The sequence below is a fragment of the Coregonus lavaretus genome, assembly GCF_964263955.1.
Source record: "Coregonus lavaretus genome assembly, contig: HAP1_SCAFFOLD_432, whole genome shotgun sequence".
In the NCBI taxonomy this organism is placed as follows: Eukaryota; Metazoa; Chordata; class Actinopteri; order Salmoniformes; family Salmonidae; genus Coregonus; species Coregonus lavaretus.
In genome coordinates this window covers 11,745-34,000 of record NW_028157217.1, presented here as the reverse complement: position 1 = coordinate 34,000, position 22,256 = coordinate 11,745, and the positions used below count along the sequence as shown (strand labels likewise).

General features: G+C 42.5%; 1 protein-coding gene across 1 annotated transcript in view; it reads right to left on the bottom strand.

Moving 5' to 3' along the window:
* The window catches only part of LOC311125674 (bone morphogenetic protein receptor type-2-like), a gene marked incomplete at its 5' end in the record, with an annotated part of 79,333 nt that extends 57,362 nt beyond the window's left edge, over positions 1–21,971 (bottom strand). The window contains 2 exons of the mRNA XM_084199703.1: positions 16,048–16,162; positions 21,966–21,971. Of these exons, the coding sequence (XP_084055829.1) occupies positions 16,048–16,162; positions 21,966–21,971 (121 nt within the window). The remainder of the gene's footprint in view (positions 1–16,047; positions 16,163–21,965) is intronic.
* Between the last annotated feature and the right edge of the window lie 285 nt (positions 21,972–22,256).

Sequence of the window (22,256 nt, the reverse complement as noted above, 5' to 3'; positions counted from 1 at the left end):
GAATGAGGTCAATATCCATTGAGGATACCTCGGTCAAGGTCAATTAGAAAGGCCTGCTCGCTAAAGTGTTTTAGGGAGCGTTTGACAGTGATGAGGGGTTGTCGTTTGACCGCGGACCCATTACGGACGCAGGCAATAAGGCAGTGATCGCTAAGATCCTGGTTGAAGACAGCGGAGGTGTATTTAGAGGGTACATTTTTCAGGATGATATCTATGAGGGTGCCCATGTTTACAGATTTAGGGTTGTACCTGGTAGGTTCCTTCATAATTTGTGTGAGATTGAGGGCATCTAGTTTAGATTGTAGGTTGGCCGGGGTGTTAAGCATATCCCAGTTTAGGTCACGAAGCAGTACGAACTCTGAGGATAGATGGGGGGCAATCAGTTCACATATGGTGTCCAGGGCACAGCTCGGGGCTGAGGGGGGTCTGTAGCAAGCGGCAACAGTGAAATACTTATTTCTGGAAAGGTGGATTTTTAGAAGTAGAAGCTCAAACTGTTTGGGCACAGACCTGGATAGTACGATAGAGTTCTGCAGGCTATCTCTATAGTAGATTGCAACCCACCCCCTTTGGCAGTTCTATCTAGACGGAAAATGTTGTAGTTGGGGATGGACATTTCTGAATTTTTGGTGGCCTTCCTAAGCCAGGATTCAGACACTGCTAGGACATCAGGGTTGGCGGAGTGTGCTAACGCAGTGAATAACTCAAACTTAGGGAGGAGGCTTCGGATGTTAACATGCAAGAAACCAATGCTTTTACGGTTACAGAAGTCAACAAATGATAATGCCTGGGGAGTAGGAGTGATACTGGGGGCTACAGGGCCTGGGTTAACCTCTACATCACCAGAGGAACAGAGGAGGAGTAGAATAAGGATACGGCTAAAGCCTTTAAGTACTGGTCTTCTAGTGCGTTGGGTACAGAGAAAAAAAGGGGCAGGTTTCCGGGCATTGTAGAATAACGCCTATTCCCCCTCAGGAGACTAAAAAGATTTGGCATGGGTCCCCAGATCCTCAAAAAGTTATACAGCTGTACCATCGAGAGCATCCTTACTGGTTGCTTCACCGCCTGGTATGGCAATTGCTCAGCCTCCGACCGCAAGGTGCTACAGAGGGTAGTGCGTACGGCCCTGTACATCACTGGGGCCAAGCTTCCTGCCATCCAGGACCTCTATACCAGGCGGTGTCAGAGGAAGGCCCTAAAAATTGTCAAAGACTCCAACCATCCTAGTCATAGACTGTTCTCTCTGCTACCGCACGGCAAGCAGTACCAGAGTGCCAAGTCTAGCTTCTACCGCCAAGTCATAAGACTGCTGAACAGCTAATCAAATGGCTACCCGGACTATTTGCAATGACCCCCCCCCCCCCCCCCCTTTTTTTACACTGCTGCCACTCGCTGTTTATTATAATACATAGTCACTTTACCTGTACCTCAATTACCTCGACAAACCTGTACCCCCGCACATTGACTCGGTACAGGTACCCCCTGTATATAAAATCTAATCAAATTTTATTGGTCACATACACATATTTAGCAGATGTTTTGCGGGTGTAGCGAAATGCTTGTGTTCCTAGCTCCAACAGTGCAGTAGTATCTAACAATTTTACAACAATACACAAATCTAAAAGTAAAAGAATGGAATTAAGAAATATATAAATATAAATATTAGGACGAACAACGTCGGAGTGGCATTGACTAAATACAGTAGAATAGAATACAGTATATACATATGAGATGAGTAAAGTAGTATGTAAACATTATTTAAGTGACTAGTGTTCCATTATTAAAGTGGCCAGTGATTCCATGTCTATAGGGCAGCAGCCTCTAAGGTGCAGGGTTGAGTAGCCGGGTGGTACCCGGTTAGTGATGGCTATTTAACAGTCTGATGGCCTTGAGATAGAAGCTGTTTTTCAGTCTCTGGGTCCCAGCTTTGATGCACCTGTACTGACCTCGCCTTCTAGATGACAGCGGGGTGAACAGGCTGTGGCTCGGGTGGTAGTTGTCCTTGATTATCTTTTTGGCATTCCTGTGACATCGGGTGCTGTAGGTGTCCTGGAGGGCAGGCAGTGTGCCCCCGGTGATGCATTGGGCAGACCATACCAGAGCCCTGCGGTTGCTGGTCAGTTGCCATACCAGGCGGTGATGCAGCCCGACAGGATGCTCTCAATTGTACATCTGTAAACGTTTCTGAGGGTCTTAGGGGCCAAGCCAAATTTCTTCAGCCTCCTGAGGTTGAAGAGGTGCAGTTGCACCTTCTTCACCACAATGTGTTGATAGAACTTCGGTAGCGTTTTCCTCAAATTTGCTTTGTTAAAATCCCCAGCTACAATAAATGCGGCCTCAGGATATGTGGTTTCCAGTTTGTATAAAGTCCAGTGTAGTTCCTTGAGGGTCGTCGTGGTTTCAGCTTGAGGGGGAATATACATGGTTGGGACTATAACCGAAGATAATTCTCCTGGGAGGTAATACCGTCTGCATTTGATTGTGAGGTATTCTAGGTCGGGTGAACAAAAGGACTTGAGTTTCTGTATGTTATCACAATCACACCACGAGTAGTTAATCATGAAACATACACCCCCGTCTTTCTTCTTCCCAGAGAGTTCTTTATTCCTGTCTACGCGATGAACTGAGAACCCAGCTGGCTGTATGGACGGGGACAGTATATCCCGAGAGAGCCATGATTCTGTGAAACAGAGTATGTTACGGTCCATGATGTCTCTCTGGAAGGAGATCCTCGCCGTGAGCTCATCTACTTTATTGTCCAGTGACTGAACATTAGCAAGTAATATATTCGGAAGCGGTGGATGGTGTGCACGCCTCCTGAGTCGGACTACAAGTCCACTCCGAATACATCTTCTCCGCCGGTGACGACTTGGAGCAGCCTCTTGGTTAAGTTCAATTGCCCTGGGGGGTACGAACAAAGGATCCAATTCAGGAAAGTCGTATTCCTGGTCGTAATGCTGGGGAGTTAATATCCAAAAGTTATTTCCAGCTGTATGTAATAACAGAAAAAACTTTCTGGGCTAATAATGTAAAAAGTAACACACAACAAAACTAAATACTGCAGAGTTGCTTAGGAGCTAGAAGCAGTCTGTCGGCGCCATCTTATGTAGCCTCGTCATAGTTATTTTATTGTTGCTCTTTTATTTTAAAATTTTTTAACTTCAGTTTACTTAGTAAATATTTTCTTAACTCTTATTTTCCTTAAAACTGCATTGTTGGTTTAAGGGCATGTAAGTAAGCATTTCACGGTAACCTGTTGTATTCGGCGCATGTGACAAATAACATTTGATTTGATAACGCAGTTAGTACTATGGTTGAACTGTAATATTTCACTATATAACACAGTTAATACTATGGTTGAACTGTAATATTTCACTATATAACACAGTACTATGGTTGAACTGTAATAGATCACTATATAACACAGTTAATACTATGGTTGAACTGTAATATTTCACTATATAACACTGTTAATACTATGGTTAACTGCCAAAGGGGGTGGAGTTGCAATCTACTGTAGAGATAGCCTGCAGAGCTCTATCATACTATCCAGGTCTGTGCCCAAACAGTTTGAGCTTCTACTTCTAAAAATCCACCTTTCCAGAAATAAGTCTCTCACTGTTGCCGCTTGCTACAGACCCCCCTCAGCCCCCAGCTGTGCCCTGGACACCATATGTGAATTGATTGCCCCCCATTTATCCTCTGAGTTTGTACTGCTTGGTGACCTAAATTGGGATATGCTTAATACCCCGGCCGTCCTACAATCTAAACTAGATGCCCTCAACCTCACGCAAATTATCAACGAACCTACCAGGTACAACCCTAAATCCTTAAACATGGGTACCCTCATAGATATCATCCTGACTAACATACCCTCTAAATACACCTCAGCTGTCTTCAACCAGGATCTCAGCGATCACTGCCTTATTGCCTGCGTCCGTAACGGGTCCGCGGTCAAACGACCACCCCTCATCACTGTCAAACGCTCCCTAAAACACTTTAGCGAGGAGGCCTTCCTAATTGACCTGGCCCAGGTATCCTGGATGGATATAGATCTCATTCCGTCAGTAGAGGATGCCTGGTTGTTCCTTAAAAGTAATTTCCTCTCAATCTTAAATAAACATGCCCCATTCAAAAAATACAGAACTAAGAACCGATATAGCCCCTGGTTCTCCTCAGACTTGACTGCCCTTGACCAGCACAAAAACATCCTGTGGCGTACAGCATTAGCATCAAATAGCCCCCGCGATATGCAACTTTTCAGGGAAGGTAGGAACCAATATACACAAGCAGTCAGGAAAGCAAAGGCTAACTTTTTCAAACAGAAATTTGCATCCTGTAGCACTAACTCCAAAAAGTTTTGGGACACTGTAAAGTCCATGGAGAATAAGAGCACTTCCTCCCAGCTGCCCACTGCACTGAGGCTAGGAAACACTATCACCACCGATAAATCTACAATAATCGAGAATTTCAACAAGCATTTTGCTACAGCTGGCCATGCTTTCCATCTGGCTACCACCAACTCTGCACCCTCTGCTGCAACTTGCCCATGCCCCCCCCGCTTCTCCTTCACACAAATTCAGACAGCTGATGTTTTGAAAGCGCTGCAAAATCTGGACCCCTACAAATCAGCTGGGCTAGACAATCTGGACCCTTTCTTCCTAAAACTAGCCGCCGAAATTGTCGCAACCCCTATTACTAGTCTGTTCAACCTCTCTTTCATAACGTCTGAGATCCCCAGAGATTGGAAAGCTGCCGCGGTCATCCCCCTCTTCAAAGGGGGTGACACTCTAGATCCAAACTGCTACAGACCTATATCCATCCTGCCCTGCCTTTCGAAAGTATTCGAAAGCCAAGTTAACAAACAGATCATCGACCATTTCGAATACCACCGTACCTTCTCCGCTATGCAATCCGGTTTCCGAGCTGGTCACGGGTGCACTTCAGCCACGCTCAAGGTCCTAAACGATATTATAACCGCGATTGATAATAGACAGTACTGTGCAGCCGTCTTCATCGACCTGGCCAAGGCTTTCGACTCTGTCAACCACCGCATTCTTATTGGCAGACTAAATAGCCTTGGTTTCTCAAATGACTGCCTCGCCTGGTTCACCAACTACTTCTCAGATAGAGTTCAGTGTGTCAAATCGGAGGGCCTGTTGTCTGGACCTATGGCAGTCTCTATGGGGGTGCCACAGGGTTCAATTCTTGGGCCGACACTTTTCTCCGTGTATATCAATGATGTTGGTCTTGCTGCTGGTGACTCTCAGATCCACCTCTACGCAGACGACACCATTTTGTATACATCTGGCCCTTCATTGGACACTGTGTTAACAAACCTCCAAACGAGCTTCAATGCCATACAACAATCCTTCAGTAGCCTTCAACTGCTCTTAAACACTAGTAAAACTAAATGCATGCTTTTCAATCGAACGCTGCTAGCACCCGCCCACCCGACTAGAATCACCACTCTCGACGGGTCTGACCTAGAGTATGTGGACAACTACAAATATCTAGGTGTCTGGTTAGACTGTAAACTCAACTTCCAGACTCACATGAAGAATCTCCAATCCAAAGTTAAATCTAGAATCGGCTTCCTATTTCGCAACAAAGCCTCCTTCACTCATGCTGCCAAACATGCCCTCGTAAAACTGACTATCCTACCGATCCTTGACTTCGGCGATGTCATTTACAAAATAGCCTCCAACACTCTACTCAGCAAATTGGATGTAGTCTATCACAGTGCCATCCGTTTTGTCTCCAAAGCCCCATACACTACCCACCACTGTGACCTGTACGCTCTTGTTGGCTGGTCCTCACTACATGTTCGTCGTCAAACCCACTGGCTCCAGGCCATCTATAAATCACTGCTAGGCAAATCCCCGCCTTATATTAGCTCATTGGTCACCATAGCAGCACCCACCCGTAGTCTGCGCTCCAGCAGGTATATCTCACTGGTCATTCCCAAAGCCAACACCTCCTTTGGCCGCCATTCCTTCCAGTTCTCTGCTGCCAATGACTGGAACGAATTGCAAAAATCTCTGAAGCTGGAGACTCTTATCTCCCTCAATAACTTTAAGCATCAGTTGTCAGAGCACCTTACCGATCACTGCACCTGTACACAGCCCATCTGAAATTAGCCCACCCAACTACCTCATCCCTATATTGTTATTTAATTTGCTCTTTTGCACCCCAGTATCTCTATTTGCACATAATCTCTTGCACATCTAGCATTCCAGTGTTAATACTATTGTAATTATTCTGCACTATAGCCTATTTATTGCCTTACCTCCATAACTTGCTACATTTGCACACACTGTATATATATTTTCTGTTGTATTTCTGACTTTATGTTTTTTTTTACCCCATATGTAACTCTGTGTTGTTTTTATTGCACTACTTTGCTTTATCTTGGCCAGGTCGCAGTTGTAAATGAGAACTTGTTCTCAACTGGCTTACCTGGTTAAATAAAGGTGAAATAAAAAATAAAATAAAAAATGGTTGAACTGTAATATTTCACTATATAACACAGTTAATACTATGGTTGAACTGTAATATTTCACTATATAACACAGTACTATGGTTGAACTGTAATATTTCACTATATAACACAGTACTATGGTTGAACTGTAATATTTCACTATATAACACAGTTAATACTATGGTTGAACTGTAATATTTCACTATATAACACAGTACTATGGTTGAACTGTAATATTTCACTATATAACACAGTTAATACTATGGTTGAACTGTAATATTTCACTATATAACACAGTTAATACTATGGTTGAACTGTAATATTTCACTATATAACACAGTACTATGGTTGAACTGTAATATTTCCCTATATAACACAGTTAATACTATGGTTGAACTGTAATATTTCACTATATAACACAGTTAATACTATGGTTGAACTGTAATATTTCACTATATAACACAGTTAATACTATGGTTGAACTGTAATATATCACTATATAACACAGTTAATACTATGGTTGAACTGTAATATTTCACTATATAACACAGTTAATACTATGGTTGAACTGTAATATTTCACTATATAACACAGTACTATGGTTGAACTGTAATATTTCACTATATAACACAGTTAATACTATGGTTGAACTGTAATATTTCACTATATAACACAGTACTATGGTTGAACTGTAATATTTCACTATATAACACAGTTAATACTATGGTTGAACTGTAATATTTCACTATATAACACAGTACTATGGTTGAACTGTAATATTTCCCTATATAACACAGTACTATGGTTGAACTGTAATATTTCACTATATAACACAGTACTATGGTTGAACTGTAATATTTCACTATATAACACAGTTAATACTATGGTTGAACTGTAATATTTCACTATATAACACAGTTAATACTATGGTTGAACTGTAATATTTCACTATATAACACAGTACTATGGTTGAACTGTAATATTTCACTATATAACACAGTACTATGGTTGAACTGTAATATTTCACTATATAACACAGTTAATACTATGGTTGAACTGTAATATATCACTATATAACACAGTTAATACTATGGTTGAACTGTAATATATCACTATATAACAGTTAATACTATGGTTGAACTGTAATATTTCACTATATAACACAGTATAACACAGGAATTCATGCAAAACGCTGTATACAACATGGATCATGTTAGGATATAAAAAAATGGATTTTATCAAACAAAACTATGCTACATTTTATCTCTGGGACCCTCAGGATGACAAATCAGAGCGAGATTACTGAATACACTGCGGGAGGCTACACCGAACACTAACAAACAGCCTGGCCGGTGTGTAGCAAGGAACAGCCGGCGACCTGCCACTGACAAACCACCCAGACATCACCCACCCAACCTGCACTGGGGGAGGCTACACCGAACGATAACAAACAGCCTGGCCGGTGTGTAGCAAGGAACAGCCGGCGACCTGCCACTGACAAACCACCCAGACATCACCCACCCAACCTGCACTGGGGGAGGCTACACCGAACACTAACAAACAGCCTGGCCGGTGTGTAGCAAGGAACAGCCGGCGACCTGCCACTGACAAACCACCCAGACATCACCCACCCAACCTGCACTGGGGGAGGCTACACCGAACGATAACAAACAGCCTGGCCGGTGTGTAGCAAGGAACAGCCGGCGACCTGCCACTGACAAACCACCCAGACATCACCCGCCCAACCTGCACTGGGGGAGGCTACACCGAACACTAACAAACAGCCTGGCCGGTGTGTAGCAAGGAACAGCCGGCGACCTGCCACTGACAAACCACCCAGACATCACCCACCCAACCTGCACTGGGGGAGGCTACACCGAACGATAACAAACAGCCTGGCCGGTGTGTAGCAAGGAACAGCCGGCGACCTGCCACTGACAAACCACCCAGACATCACCCACCCAACCTGCACTGGGGGAGGCTACACCGAACACTAACAAACAGCCTGGCCGGTGTGTAGCAAGGAACAGCCGGCGACCTGCCACTGACAAACGACCCAGACATCACCCGCCCAACCTGCACTGGGGGAGGCTACACCGAACGATAACAAACAGCCTGGCCGGTGTGTAGCAAGGAACAGCCGGCGACCTGCCACTGACAAACCACCCAGACATCACCCGCCCAACCTGCGCGAGAGACAGACAACAACACAGTTGTGCGGGGGGCTGGTGGGGGCGTCCGCAGCCATGGAGGGAGCATCTAAGTTCCCGGTGTAGCCGGGAAGTGTTTGTTCCCTTGGACTGTCGGCGTGGAGCAGTGAAAACTCATTTGAATCTGCTGGGGACTCGCGTGCTATTACATGTATAATCTGCGACATGTTTGTTGTTGTCACGGGGTCGATGGATACCTTCATTTGTGAAAAATGTTTTGAACTTGATGCAGCTAAAGAAAGGATTATTACTCTTCATGATGAAATAAAGAAATTGACCAAGTGCCTTGAACTGAATATGGATTCTATGAGACTATAGGCATTGTATGTGGAGGCGTCACCGGCTGGAGCGCCCTTATGTATGTATTTTACAAATAAATTATATCAATCAATCTTTAAATGCTTCATATCAAAACATCCAAGAGGCTCATAATGGGACCTTCCTGGACTATGATCAATTTCCGCCACTGCACCCCTCTCCTAGCTTGAACCAGAAAATGGCTGCTCATTGTTCGACTCCAGGTGAGCGTAAATGGATGCGTGTCGGAACCAGAAAGAAGGAGAATAATAATAATAATCTCTGCGCGCCTGCCTTCTTCCCCGTCTTCTGCTGGGGGGTGTTCCATCCATGGCTGTGGATTCTCTCCCTGTCCTAGTCAATCAACTGCCTGGGCACAACAGCAGCCCCCCTCCGCTGGGCCGTGCTCTCTGGATCAGAGCTCTGTCCCTTTGGCTGTTGTGGCCTGCACACAGCTGGCGTCTCAGCAACCCTCTTCTCAGGTGAGTTCTGTGGCTCTGGCCTCGCAATCTGCATCGAGACACGGCAGAGGTCGGATCCTTTCGGCGATTGTTATAGGGAGTTCGATGGTGAGGCATTTATCTGTACCTGGGGTAAAGACTTTGTGTTTTCCTGGGGCAAAAGTTCAGGATATCACCAGGTTGCTTCCCGAGGCTGTGAGTCAGTCACCGGGGGCTGATACTGTCATGGTTCATGTGGGGACAAATGACATTATGAAGGGCAGCTCAGAACAGCTGAAGATGGATTTTAAAGAACTGATTGGGTCTCTACTTGACACCAACAAACGCCCCATAATATCTGGCCCTCTGCCCTCCCTATATCGTGGTATTGAACCATTCAGCAGACTATTAGCCCTCCATAACTGGCTACGAGACTATTGCAGCTCTGTGGGTGCAACATTTATTGACAAATGTTATACCTTCTGGAAACAAAGCTCGTATTATAAGGAGGATGGGATCCACCCAAATAATTTGCATCCTGGATCCTTTCACAGCATTATAAGGCTGCGCTGAGACAATGACTTATCAATGACCCAAGTCTAGCTCATTTAATCCCTACCATTGCGTCGCTGAGGTGTCATAATACTTCAGCAAATGTACATTATCCTAGGGGCGTAAGTAACCTAATTTATGTCCCTCTTCATGCCCTGAATGCCTCTGCTGATCCTACAGCTACTGTTTGCAGAAATCATATACAGTGGGGAAAAAAAGTATTTAGTCAGCCACCAATTGTGCAAGTTCTCCCACTTAGAAAGATGAGAGAGGCCTGTAATTTTCATCATAGGTACACGTCAACTATGACAGACAAATTGGGGAAAAAATTTCCAGAAAATCACATTGTAGGATTTTTTATGAATTTATTTGCAAATTATGGTGGAAAATAAGTATTTGGTCACCTACAAACAAGCCTGGCTGTCACAGACCTGTAACTTCTTCTTTAAGAGGCTCCTCTGTCCTCCACTCGTTACCTGTATTAATGGCACATGTTTGAACTTGTTATCAGTATAAAAGACACCTGTCCACAACCTCAAACAGTCACACTCCAAACTCCACTATGGCCAAGACCAAAGAGCTGTCAAAGGACACCAGAAACAAAATTGAAGACCTGCACCAGGCTGGGAAGACTGAATCTGCAATAGGTAAGCAGCTTGGTTTGAAGAAATCAACTGTGGGAGCAATTATTAGGAAATGGAAGACATACAAGACCACTGATAATCTCCCTCGATCTGGGGCTCCACGCAAGATCTCACCCCGTGGGGTCAAAATGATCACAAGAACGGTGAGCAAAAATCCCAGAACCACACGGGGGGACCTAGTGAATGACCAGCAGAGAGCTGGGACCAAAGTAACAAAGCCTACCATCAGTAACCCACTACGCCGCCTGGGACTTAAATCCTGCAGTGCCAGATGTGTCCCCCTGCTTAAGCCAGTACATGTCCAGGCCCGTCTGAAGTTTGCTAGAGTGCATTTGGATGATCCAGAAGAGGATTGGGAGAATGTCATATGGTCAGATGAAACCAAAATAGAACTTTTTGGTAAAAACTCAACTCGTCGTGTTTGGAGGACAAAGAATGCTGAGTTGCATCCAAAGAACACCATACCTACTGTGAAGCATGGGGGTGGAAACATCATGCTTTGGGGCTGTTTATCTGCAAAGGGACCAGGACGACTGATCCGTGTAAAGGAAAGAATGAATGGGGCCATGTATCGTGAGATTTTGAGTGAAAACCTCCTTCCATCAGCAAGGGCATTGAAGATGAAACGTGGCTGGGTCTTTCAGCATGACAATGATCCCAAACACACCGCCCGGGCAACGAAGGAGTGGCTTCGTAAGAAGCATTTCAAGGTCCTGGAGTGGCCTAGCCAGTCTCCAGATCTCAACCCCATAGAAAATCTTTGGAGGGAGTTGAAAGTCTGTGTTGCCCAGCGACAGCCCCAAAACATCACTGCTCTAGAGGAGATCTGCATGGAGGAATGGGCCAAAATACCAGCAACAGTGTGTGAAAACCTTGTGCAGACTTACAGAAAACGTTTGACCTGTGTCATTGCCAACAAAGGGTATATAACAAAGTATTGAGAAACTTTTGTTATTGACCAAATACTTATTTTCCACCATAATTTGCAAATAAATTCATTAAAAATCCTTCAATGTGTTTTTCTGGATTTTTTTTTCTCATTTTGTCTGTCATAGTTGACGTGTACCTATGATGAAAATTACAGGCCTCTCTCATCTTTTTAAGTGGGAGAACTTGCACAATTGGTGGCTGACTAAATACTTTTTTTCCCACACTGTATATAACATACTATTGGTTGCAAGAATTTTGTACAATAATTTAAAACTACGATTTTAATCCAGGGTTGTTTTGTGCATCAGTTCATAAACCATGGAATCGGTACATCGAAAATCTCTTCCCAACTATTTTGCAATCTATATGGAACGGCTGTCAATTATACCTTTTTTAAAGATTTTGTCCCAAAATATTGTTTTTTTATCAATTCGTATATTTGAGTTTAACTATAATATTTTTTGTAATATTTGTTCTGTCTTTTCTGGTGGGTTAAATTGAAATTGCAACAAACTTTCTATGACTTGTTTTAAAAATAGCGATATTTTGGAGATGATTTCCTTTTCAAATAACTGAAAGTGAGAGGTTGTAATCTGAATAAAGGGAAAAAGGCCTTTCTTGAACATGGGGTGAGACATTCTTACTAATCTGCTACAGAACCAGTTCGGATTTAAGTATAACTTTGTTTGATTGAAGCCATTAGTGATAGGTCTAATGCTTTAATATGTAATATATTATCATCTATGCCGAATTCAAATTCATTATAATTTTGTCTGGCTTGCCGTTCCCCCCCAAAAAGTAATATTTTTTGCTCATATAATTAAAAAAACATGTCGCTAGGTGTAGGCAAGGCCATAAGCAAATAGTTAAACTGGGATAATACTAAAGAGTTAATCAGGGTGATTTTTCCACAAATTGACAGGTACTTTTCTTTCCATGGTAGCAAGATTTTATCTATTTTTGCCCTACTTTCTATTAAAATGTATTGTAGTGAGATCATTTCTTTCTTTCGGGATATGAATACCGAGTATGTCCACTTCAACTACACAGTAATGTACACATTTAATTTTTTAGTGATCCAATACGTAATATAGCACACTTATCATAATCTGGTTGTAATCCAGAGAGGTTAGAAAAAGTATCTAGATCATCTATGAGGCTGTGGAGGGATTCAAGTTGTGGATTTCAAAGAAAACATGAATCATCAGAGTACAATGACACCTTTGTTTTTAAGCCCTGGATTTCTAATCTCTTGATATTATTGTTGGATCTGATTTTAATAGCTAACATTTCGATGGCCATAATAAATAGTAGGGGTATAACGATTCGTTTTAACAACGATTCGATTTGTATCACGATTCGTGGTTGTCGATACGATTCAAGGACGATATTGGTTCATTTAGAACGATACGATCCGAAACGATTCAGTGACTTGAAATCGATTCAAAAGGCCAACTCGCCGAGCACAGATCGATGTAGTTGGATCATATGAATATAAATCGATACATCGATGTAGTAGATGGATCGTTACACCCCTAATAAATAGATATGCCGATATTGGACAACCTTGTTTTACTCATTCTTGACAGTTTAAAACTTTCTGAGAAGTAGCCATAATTTACTATTTTACACCTAGGGTTACTATACATGATAGATTCTAGTCGTACTTTATCAAATGCCTTTTCAAAGTCGGCTATGAATACCAGGCCTGGTTTCCCAGATTTTTCATAGTGTTCTATTGTTTCCAGTACTTGCCTTATATTATCTCCAATGTATCTTCCATGTAAAAAACCTGTCTGATTAGAATGAATAATATCCGACAATACCTTTTTAATTCTATGCGCTATACATTTTTCTTGAATTTTTGCATCACAACACTGAAGTGTAAGAGGCCTCCATTTTTTTTAATGGACTGGATCTTTATATTTACCACTTGGGTCCTGTTTCAGTAATAATGAAACCTTCTTGATGAGTATCTGATAATCTAACATTTTTATAGTGGTTAGAGTGGTTAGAGTGGTTAGAGTGGTTAGAGTGGTTAAAACATGATAATAACAGTCCTCTGAGTACATCAGGTTAGAGTGGTTAAAACATGATAATAACAGTCCTCTGAGTACATCAGGTTAGAGTGGTTAAAACATGATAATAACAGTCCTCTGAGTACATCAGGTTAGAGTGGTTAAAACATGCTAATAACAGTCCTCTGAGTACATCAGGTTAGAGTGGTTAAAACATGCTAATAACAGTCCTCTGAGTACATCAGGTTAGAGTGGTTAAAACATGCTAATAACAGTCCTCTGAGTACATCAGGTTAGAGTGGTTAAAACATGATAATAACAGTCCTCTGAGTACATCAGGTTAGAGTGGTTAAAACATGCTAATAACAGTCCTCTGAGTACATCAGGTTAGAGTGGTTAAAACATGATAATAACAGTCCTCTGAGTACATCAGGTTAGAGTGGTTAAAACATGATAAGAAGGGCTATATAAGAAGGGCTATATAAAATAAAATTGATTGAAATTGATTGATAATAACAGTCCTCTGAGTACATCAGGTTAGAGTGGTTAAAACATGCTAATAACAGTCCTCTGAGTACATCAGGTTAGAGTGGTTAAAACATGATAATAACAGTCCTCTGAGTACATCAGGTTAGAGTGGTTAAAACATGATAAGAAGGGCTATATAAGAAGGGCTATATGAAATAAAATTGATTGAAATTGATTGATAATAACAGTCCTCTGAGTACATCAGGTTAGAGTGGTTAAAACATGATAATAACAGTCCTCTGAGTACATCAGGTTAGAGTGGTTAAAACATGATAATAACAGTCCTCTGAGTCCGTCAAAAAAGATTTGGTATAGTTCAACTGGTGTGCCATCCAGCCCTGGAGTTCCTCCTCTGTAATTTGGCTTCACATGAGTCTTTCTGTACAGCTGTTAATTTTACATTATTAAGGAAGAAAATCCTTACAATTAATTATTTTTAATACATTTGTAAAAATGTCTAAAAACCTGTTTTTGCTTTGTTATTATGGGGTATTGTGTGTAGATTGATGAGGAAAAACATTAATTTAATCCATTTTAGAATAAGACTAACATACATTTTGGGGGAAAAAGTCAAGGGGTCTGAATACTTTCCGAAAGCACTGTAGATATACTTTCCAGATCAGATAATTATAATATCACTGTAATCTGAATGCCCATTTTCGGAAGTTGCTTTCATTTCAGTGCATCTAATCTGTAAACATTTCAAGTGTATTATATGATAACTTTTTTAAATTCCACAAAAAATGTAAACCCAACAAAAAAAAGTTTTCTTTCTTGCGGTGTAAACGTTGAGACGATACCTTAAATCCCCGACAAAGCTTTAGCGTTCTTATAGAGGCAATGAAAAGACAACGTATTCCATTGAGTCCATTTCAGCTATTACCGGGGTGTGGTTGACAGGCCATTTCAGCACTCCTGTATCTCAGTTGGTAGAGCATGGCGCTTGCAACGCCAGGGTTGTGGGTTCGTTTCCCACGGGGGGGCCAGTATGAAAAATGTATGCACTCACTAACTGTAAGTCGCTCTGGATAAGAGTGTCTGCTAAATGACTAAAATGTAAATGTAAAATGTGTGTTTGACAGGTCATTTCAACCATTTCCGTGGTCTTAGCGTTAACGGGAAAAAACGACATGCACAAGCAAGAGTTTGAAAGAGTCGCAGGAGTAAAATGAAAGCAATCAATCCAGTGAGATTTAAGTGACAAGTGAATTTTATACCCCTCAAACACAGGAAATAGACGGCTGAAAAAGACAGATCCTGAGGTGGGCGGGGCATGGCGTTGCTAGTATAAATAGAATAGGGGGCGTGGCCATTGAGACCTGAGAGAGAGAGGGAAATCAAATCAAATCAAATTTTATTGGCCACATGCGCCGAATACAACAGGTGCAGACATTACAGTGAAATGCTTACTTACAGCCCTTAACCAACAGTGCATTTATTTTAAACAAAAAAAGTAAAAATAAAACAACAACAACAAAAAAAAGTGTTGAGAAAAAAAAGAGCAGAAGTAAAAATAAAGTGACAGTAGGGAGGCTATATATACAGGGGGGTACCGTTGCAGAGTCAATGTGCGGGGGCACCGGCTAATTGAGGTAGTTGAAGTAATATGTACATGAAATAACAATCCTCCTCAGTGATTTAAAATGTTTTGAAGGAACTGTGTTTCAGCGGTCTGAGTTTCATGTCAATGGTGAGCACAGTAATATAATATATGTCATTTAGCAGACGCACATCCGTGTGTGTATTGATGTGCAATGGCCCGTCCGTATGCGTGTATGTGTATATGTGTGTGTGTGGTGACGGTGACTCCTACCTCCTCTCAGCAGCTCGGTGTGCAGGTAGGCCAGACCCTGTGTGTGTGTGGTGACGGTGACTCCTACCTCCTCTCAGCAGCTCAGTGTGCAGGTAGGCCAGACCCTGTGTGTGTGTGGTGACGGTGACTCCTACCTCCTCTCAGCAGCTCAGTGTGCAGGTAGGCCAGACCCCGTGTGACAGAGTGTGTGAGGCGACAGCAGCTGACCCAGTCTCCTGTCTGCAGACTCAGGTACTGACTCAGAGAACCCTGCAGAGGGGAAGAACAACATGACTTTACTGGTTCATTGTAGACACATACAGATACAGGTTGTCAGCTCACTTCAGTGGAGGAGGAGGAAGAGTAGGAGGGGGAGGGGGAAGTGGAGGATGGGGAGGAAGAGGAGGAGGAGGAGGGGGAAGAGGAGGATCTACAGTCTACAGTCTACATGTCTACTGATCTACATATCTACAGTCTACTGATCTACAGTCTACTGATCTACAGTCTACACATCTACAGTCCACTGATCTACAGTCTACTGATCTACAGTCTACTGATCTACAGTCTACACATCTATAGTCTACTGATCTACAGTCTACTGATCTACAATCTACTGATCTACAATCTACTGATCTACAGTCTACTGATCTACAATCTACTGATCTACAATCTACTGATCTACAGTCTACTGATCTACAGTCTACTGATCTACAGTCTACACATCTACAGTCTACTGATCTACAGTCTACTGATCTACAGTCTACTGATCTACAGTCTACATATCTACAGTCTACTGATCTACGGTCGACGGATCTACAGTCTACTGATCTACAGTCGACTGATCTACAGTCTACTGATCTACAGTCTACTGATCTACAGTCTACTGATCTACAGTCTACATGTCTACTGATCTACTGATCTACAGTCTACAGATCTACAGTCTACACATCTACAGTCTACTGATCTACAGTCTACTGATCTACAGTCTACATATCTACAGTCTACTGATCTACAGTCTACTGATCTACAGTCTACATATCTACAGTCTACTGATCTACAGTCTACTAATCTACAGTCTACTGGTCTACAGTCTACTGATCTACAGTCTACATATGTACAGTCTACTGATCTACAATCTACATATCTACAGTCTACTGATCTACAGTCTACATATCTACAGTCTACTGATCTACAGACTACTGATCTACAGTCTACTGATCTACAGTCTACATATGTACAGTCTACTGATCTACAATCTACATATCTACAGTCTACTGATCTACAGTCTACATATCTACAGTCTACTGATCTACAGACTACTGGTCTACAGTCTACTGATCTACAGTCTACATATGTACAGTCTACTGATCTACAGTCTACATATCTACAGTCTACTGATCTACAGTCTACAGTCTACAGTCTACACATCTACATTCTACTGATCTACAGATCTACAGTCTACATATCTACAGATCTACAGTCTACATATCTACAGTCTACTGATCTACAGTCTACTGATCTACAGGCCTACTGATCTACAGATCTACAGTCTACATATCTACAGTCTACTCACCTACTGATCTACAGTCTACTGTCCACTGATCTACTGTCCACTGATCTACAGTCTACACATCTACATATCTACAGTCTACTGATCTACAGTCTACATATGTACAGTCTACTGATCTACAGTCTACTGATCTACAGTCTACTGATCTACAGTCTACTGATCTACAGTCTACATATCTACAGTCTACTGATCTACAGTCTACTGATCTACGGATCTACAGTCTACTGATCTACAGTCTACTGATCTACAGTCTACTAATCTACAGTCTACACATCTACAGTCTACTGATCTACAGTCTACTGATCTACAGTCTACATATCTACAGTCTACTGATCTACAATCTACATATCTACAGTCTACTGATCTACAGTCTACATATGTACAGTCTACTGATCTACAATCTACTGATCTACAGTCTACAGATCTACAGTCTACTGATCTACAGTCTACTGATCTACAGTCTACACATCTATAGTCTACTGATCTACAGTCTACTGATCTACAGTCTACACATCTACTGTCCACTGATCTACAGTCTACTGATCTACAGTCTACTGATCTACAGTCTACAGTCCACTGATCTACAGTCTACACATCTATAGTCTACTGATCTACAGTCTACTGATCTCAAGTCTACACATCTACAGTCTACAGATCTACAGTCTACTGATCTACAGTCTACTGATCTACAGTCTACTGATCTACAGTCTACAGTCCACTGATCTCAAGTCTACACATCTACAGTCTACACATCTACAGTCTACTGATCTACAGTCTACACATCTACATATCTACAGTCTACATATGTACAGTCTACTGATCTACAGTCTACTGATCTACAGTCTACAGATCTACAGTCTACTGATCTACAGTCTACACATCTATACTCTACTGATCCACAGACTACACATCTACAGTCTACAGATCTACAGTCTACAGTCTACACATCTACAGTCTACTCACCTACAGTCTACTGATCTACCGTCTACTGATCTACAGTCTACTGATCTACAGTCTACTGATCTACAGTCTACTGATCTACAGTCTACATATGTACAGTCTACTGATCTACAATCTACTGATCTACAGTCTACATATCTACAGTCTACTGATCTACAGTCTACAGTCTACAGTCTACACATCTACATTCTACTGATCTACAGATCTACAGTCTACATATCTACAGATCTACAGTCTACATATCTACAGTCTACTGATCTACAGTCTACTGATCTACAGGCCTACTGATCTACAGATCTACAGTCTACATATCTACAGTCTACTCACCTACAGTCTACAGTCTACTGATCTACAGTCTACTGTCCACTGATCTACAGTCTACTGATCTACAGTCTACTGATCTACAGTCTACACATCTACATATCTACAGTCTACTGATCTACAGTCTACATATGTACAGTCTACTGATCTACAGTCTACTGATCTACAGTCTACAGATCTACAGTCTACTGATCTACAGTCTACATATCTACAGTCTACTGATCTACGGTCGACGGATCTACAGTCTACTGATCTACAGTCGACTGATCTACAGTCGACTGATCTACAGTCTACTGATCTACAGTCTACATGTCTACTGATCTACAGATCTACAGTCTACACATCTACAGTCTACTGATCTACAGTCTACTGATCTACAGTCTACTGATCTACAGTCTACTGATCTACAGTCTACTAATCTACAGTCTACTAATCTACAGTCTACACATCTACAGTCTACTGATCTACAGTCTACTGATCTACAGTCTACTGATCTACAGTCTACTGATCTACAGTCTACTAATCTACAGTCTACACATCTACAGTCTACTGATCTACAGTCTACATATCTACAGTCTACTGATCTACAATCTACATATCTACAGTCTACTGATCTACAGTCTACATATGTACAGTCTACTGATCTACAATCTACTGATCTACAGTCTACAGATCTACAGTCTACTGATCTACAGTCTACTGATCTACAGTCTACTGATCTACAGTCTACACATCTATAGTCTACTGATCTACAGTCTACATATCTACAGTCTACTCACCTACAGTCTACAGTCTACTGATCTACAGTCTACATATCTACAGTCTACTCACCTACAGTCTACTGTCCACTGATCTACAGTCTACTGATATACAGTCTACTGATCTACAGTCTACAGTCCACTGATCTCAAGTCTACACATCTACAGTCTACACATCTACAGTCTACTGATCTACAGTCTACACATCTACATATCTACAGTCTACTGATCTACAGTCTACATATGTACAGTCTACTGATCTACAGTCTACTGATCTACAGTCTACAGTCTACAGATCTACAGTCTACTGATCTACAGTCTACACATCTATACTCTACTGATCCACAGACTACATATCTACAGTCTACATATCTACAGTCTACTGATCTACAGTCTACAGATCTACAGTCTACTGATCTACAGTCTACTGATCTACAGTCTACACATCTACATTCTACTGATCTACAGTCTACAGATCTACAGTCTACTGATCTACAATCTACTGATCTACAGTCTACAGATCTGATCTACAATCTACTGATCTACAGTCTATTGATCTACAGTCTACTGATCTACAGTCTATTGATCTACAGTCTACTGTCTACTAATCTACAGTCTACACATCTACAGTCTATTGATCTACAGTCTACAGATCTACAGTCTACTGATCTACAGTCTACTGATCTACAGCCTACTGATCTACAGTCTACTGATCTACAGTCTACATATCTACAGTCTACTGATCTACAGACTACATTTCTACAGTCTACATATCTACAGTCCACAGATCTACAGTCTACTGATCTACAGTCTACTGATCTAAAAATCTACTGATCTACAGTCTACAGATCTACAGTTGATTGATCTACAGTCTACAGATCTGATCTACAGTCTACTGATCTACAGTCTACTACTGATCTACAGTCTACTGATCTACAGTCTACTGATCGTCTGTCTCCCAAATGACACCCTATTCCCTACATAGTGCACTACTTTTGACCAGAGCCCTGGGCTCAATATAGGGAATAGGGTACCATTTGGGCACAACGTGTTTCGAGGTGAGAACAAATCAGTAGTTATGTAGTTGATAGAAGCAGCAGAGCTGATTGGTTAGGTTAGGGAGAGGTTAGGAAGCAGCAGGGCTGGTTAGGGAGAGGTTAGGAAGCAGCAGGGCTGGTTAGGGAGAGGTTAGGAAGCAGCAGAGCTGGTTAGGTTATGGAGAGGTTAGGAAGCAGCAGAGCTGGTTAGGTTAGGGAGAGGTTAGGAAGCAGCAGAGCTGGTTAGGTTAGGGAGAGGTTAGGAAGCAGCAGAGCTGGTTAGGTTAGGTAGAGGTTAGGAAGCAGCAGAGCTGGTTAGGGAGAGGTTAGGAAGCAGCAGAGCTGGTTAGGTTAGGGAGAGATTAGGAAGCAGCAGAGCTGGTTAGGTTAGGGAGAGGTTAGGAAGCAGCAGAGCTGGTTAGGGATATGTTAGGAAGCAGCAGGGCTGGTTAGGTTAGGGAGAGGTTATGAAGCAGCAGAGCTGGTTAGGTTAGGGAGAGGTTAGGAAGCAGCAGAGCTGGTTAGGTTAGGGAGAGGTTAGGAAGCAGCAGAGCTGGTTAGGTTAGGGAGAGGTTAGGAAGCAGCAGAGCTGGTTAGGTTAGGGAGAGGTTAGGAAGCAGCAGGGCTGGTTAGGTTAGGGAGAGGTTATGAAGCAGCAGAGCTGGTTAGGTTAGGGAGAGGTTAGGAAGCAGCAGAGCTGGTTAGGTTAGGGAGGGGTTAGGAAGCAGCAGAGCTGGTTAGGTTAGGGAGAGGTTAGGAAGCAGCAGGGATGGTTAGGTTAGGGAGAGGTTAGGAAGCAGCAGAGCTGGTTAGGGAGAGGTTAGGAAGCAGCAGGGCTGGTTAGGGAGAGGTTAGGAAGCAGCAGAGCTGGTTAGGTTAGGGAGAGGTTAGGAAGCAGCAGAGCTGGTTAGGGAGAGGTTAGGAAGCAGCAGAGCTGGTTAGGCAGAGGTTAGGAAGCAGCAGAGCTGGTTAGGGAGAGGTTAGGAAGCAGCAGGGCTGGTTAGGGAGAGGTTAGGAAGCAGCAGAGCTGGTTAGGGAGAGGTTAGGAAGCAGCAGAGCTGGTTAGGGAGAGGTTAGGAAGCAGCAGAGCTGGATAGGGAGAGGTTAGGAAGCAGCAGAGCTGGTTAGGGAGAGGTTAGGAAGCAGCAGAGCTGGTTAGGGAGAGGTTAGGTTAGCAGCAGGGCTGGTTAGGTTAGGGAGAGGTTAGGAAGCAGCAGAGCTGGTTAGGGAGAGGTTAGGAAGCAGCAGAGCTGGTTAGGGAGAGGTTAGGAAGCAGCAGAGCTGGTTAGGGAGAGGTTAGGAAGCAGCAGAGCTGGTTAGGTTAGGGAGAGGTTAGAATGGGAACAGAGGAACAAACAAGTAGAATGACATGTTTGGCTCTAATGGAGTGCGAGGAATGCTATGCTGTGGGTTGACAGAAAACAAACAGTCATTTTAAACAATGGAACATGAGTGTGTGATCTGTGTTTGTGCGTGTGTGTGAGTGAGAAAGATAGAGATGTGTGTGTGTGACTGTGTGTGTGTGTGTGTGTGTGTGTGACTGTGTGTGTGTGACTGTGTGTGAGTGACTGTGTGTGTGTGACTGTGTGTGTGTGTGTGTGTGTGTGTGTGTGTGTGTGTGTGTGTGTGTGTGTGTGTGTGTGTGTGTGTGTGTGTGTGTGTGTGTGTGTGTGTGTGAGACATGGTAGTGGATATAGACAGGAAACAGAACTGAAGGC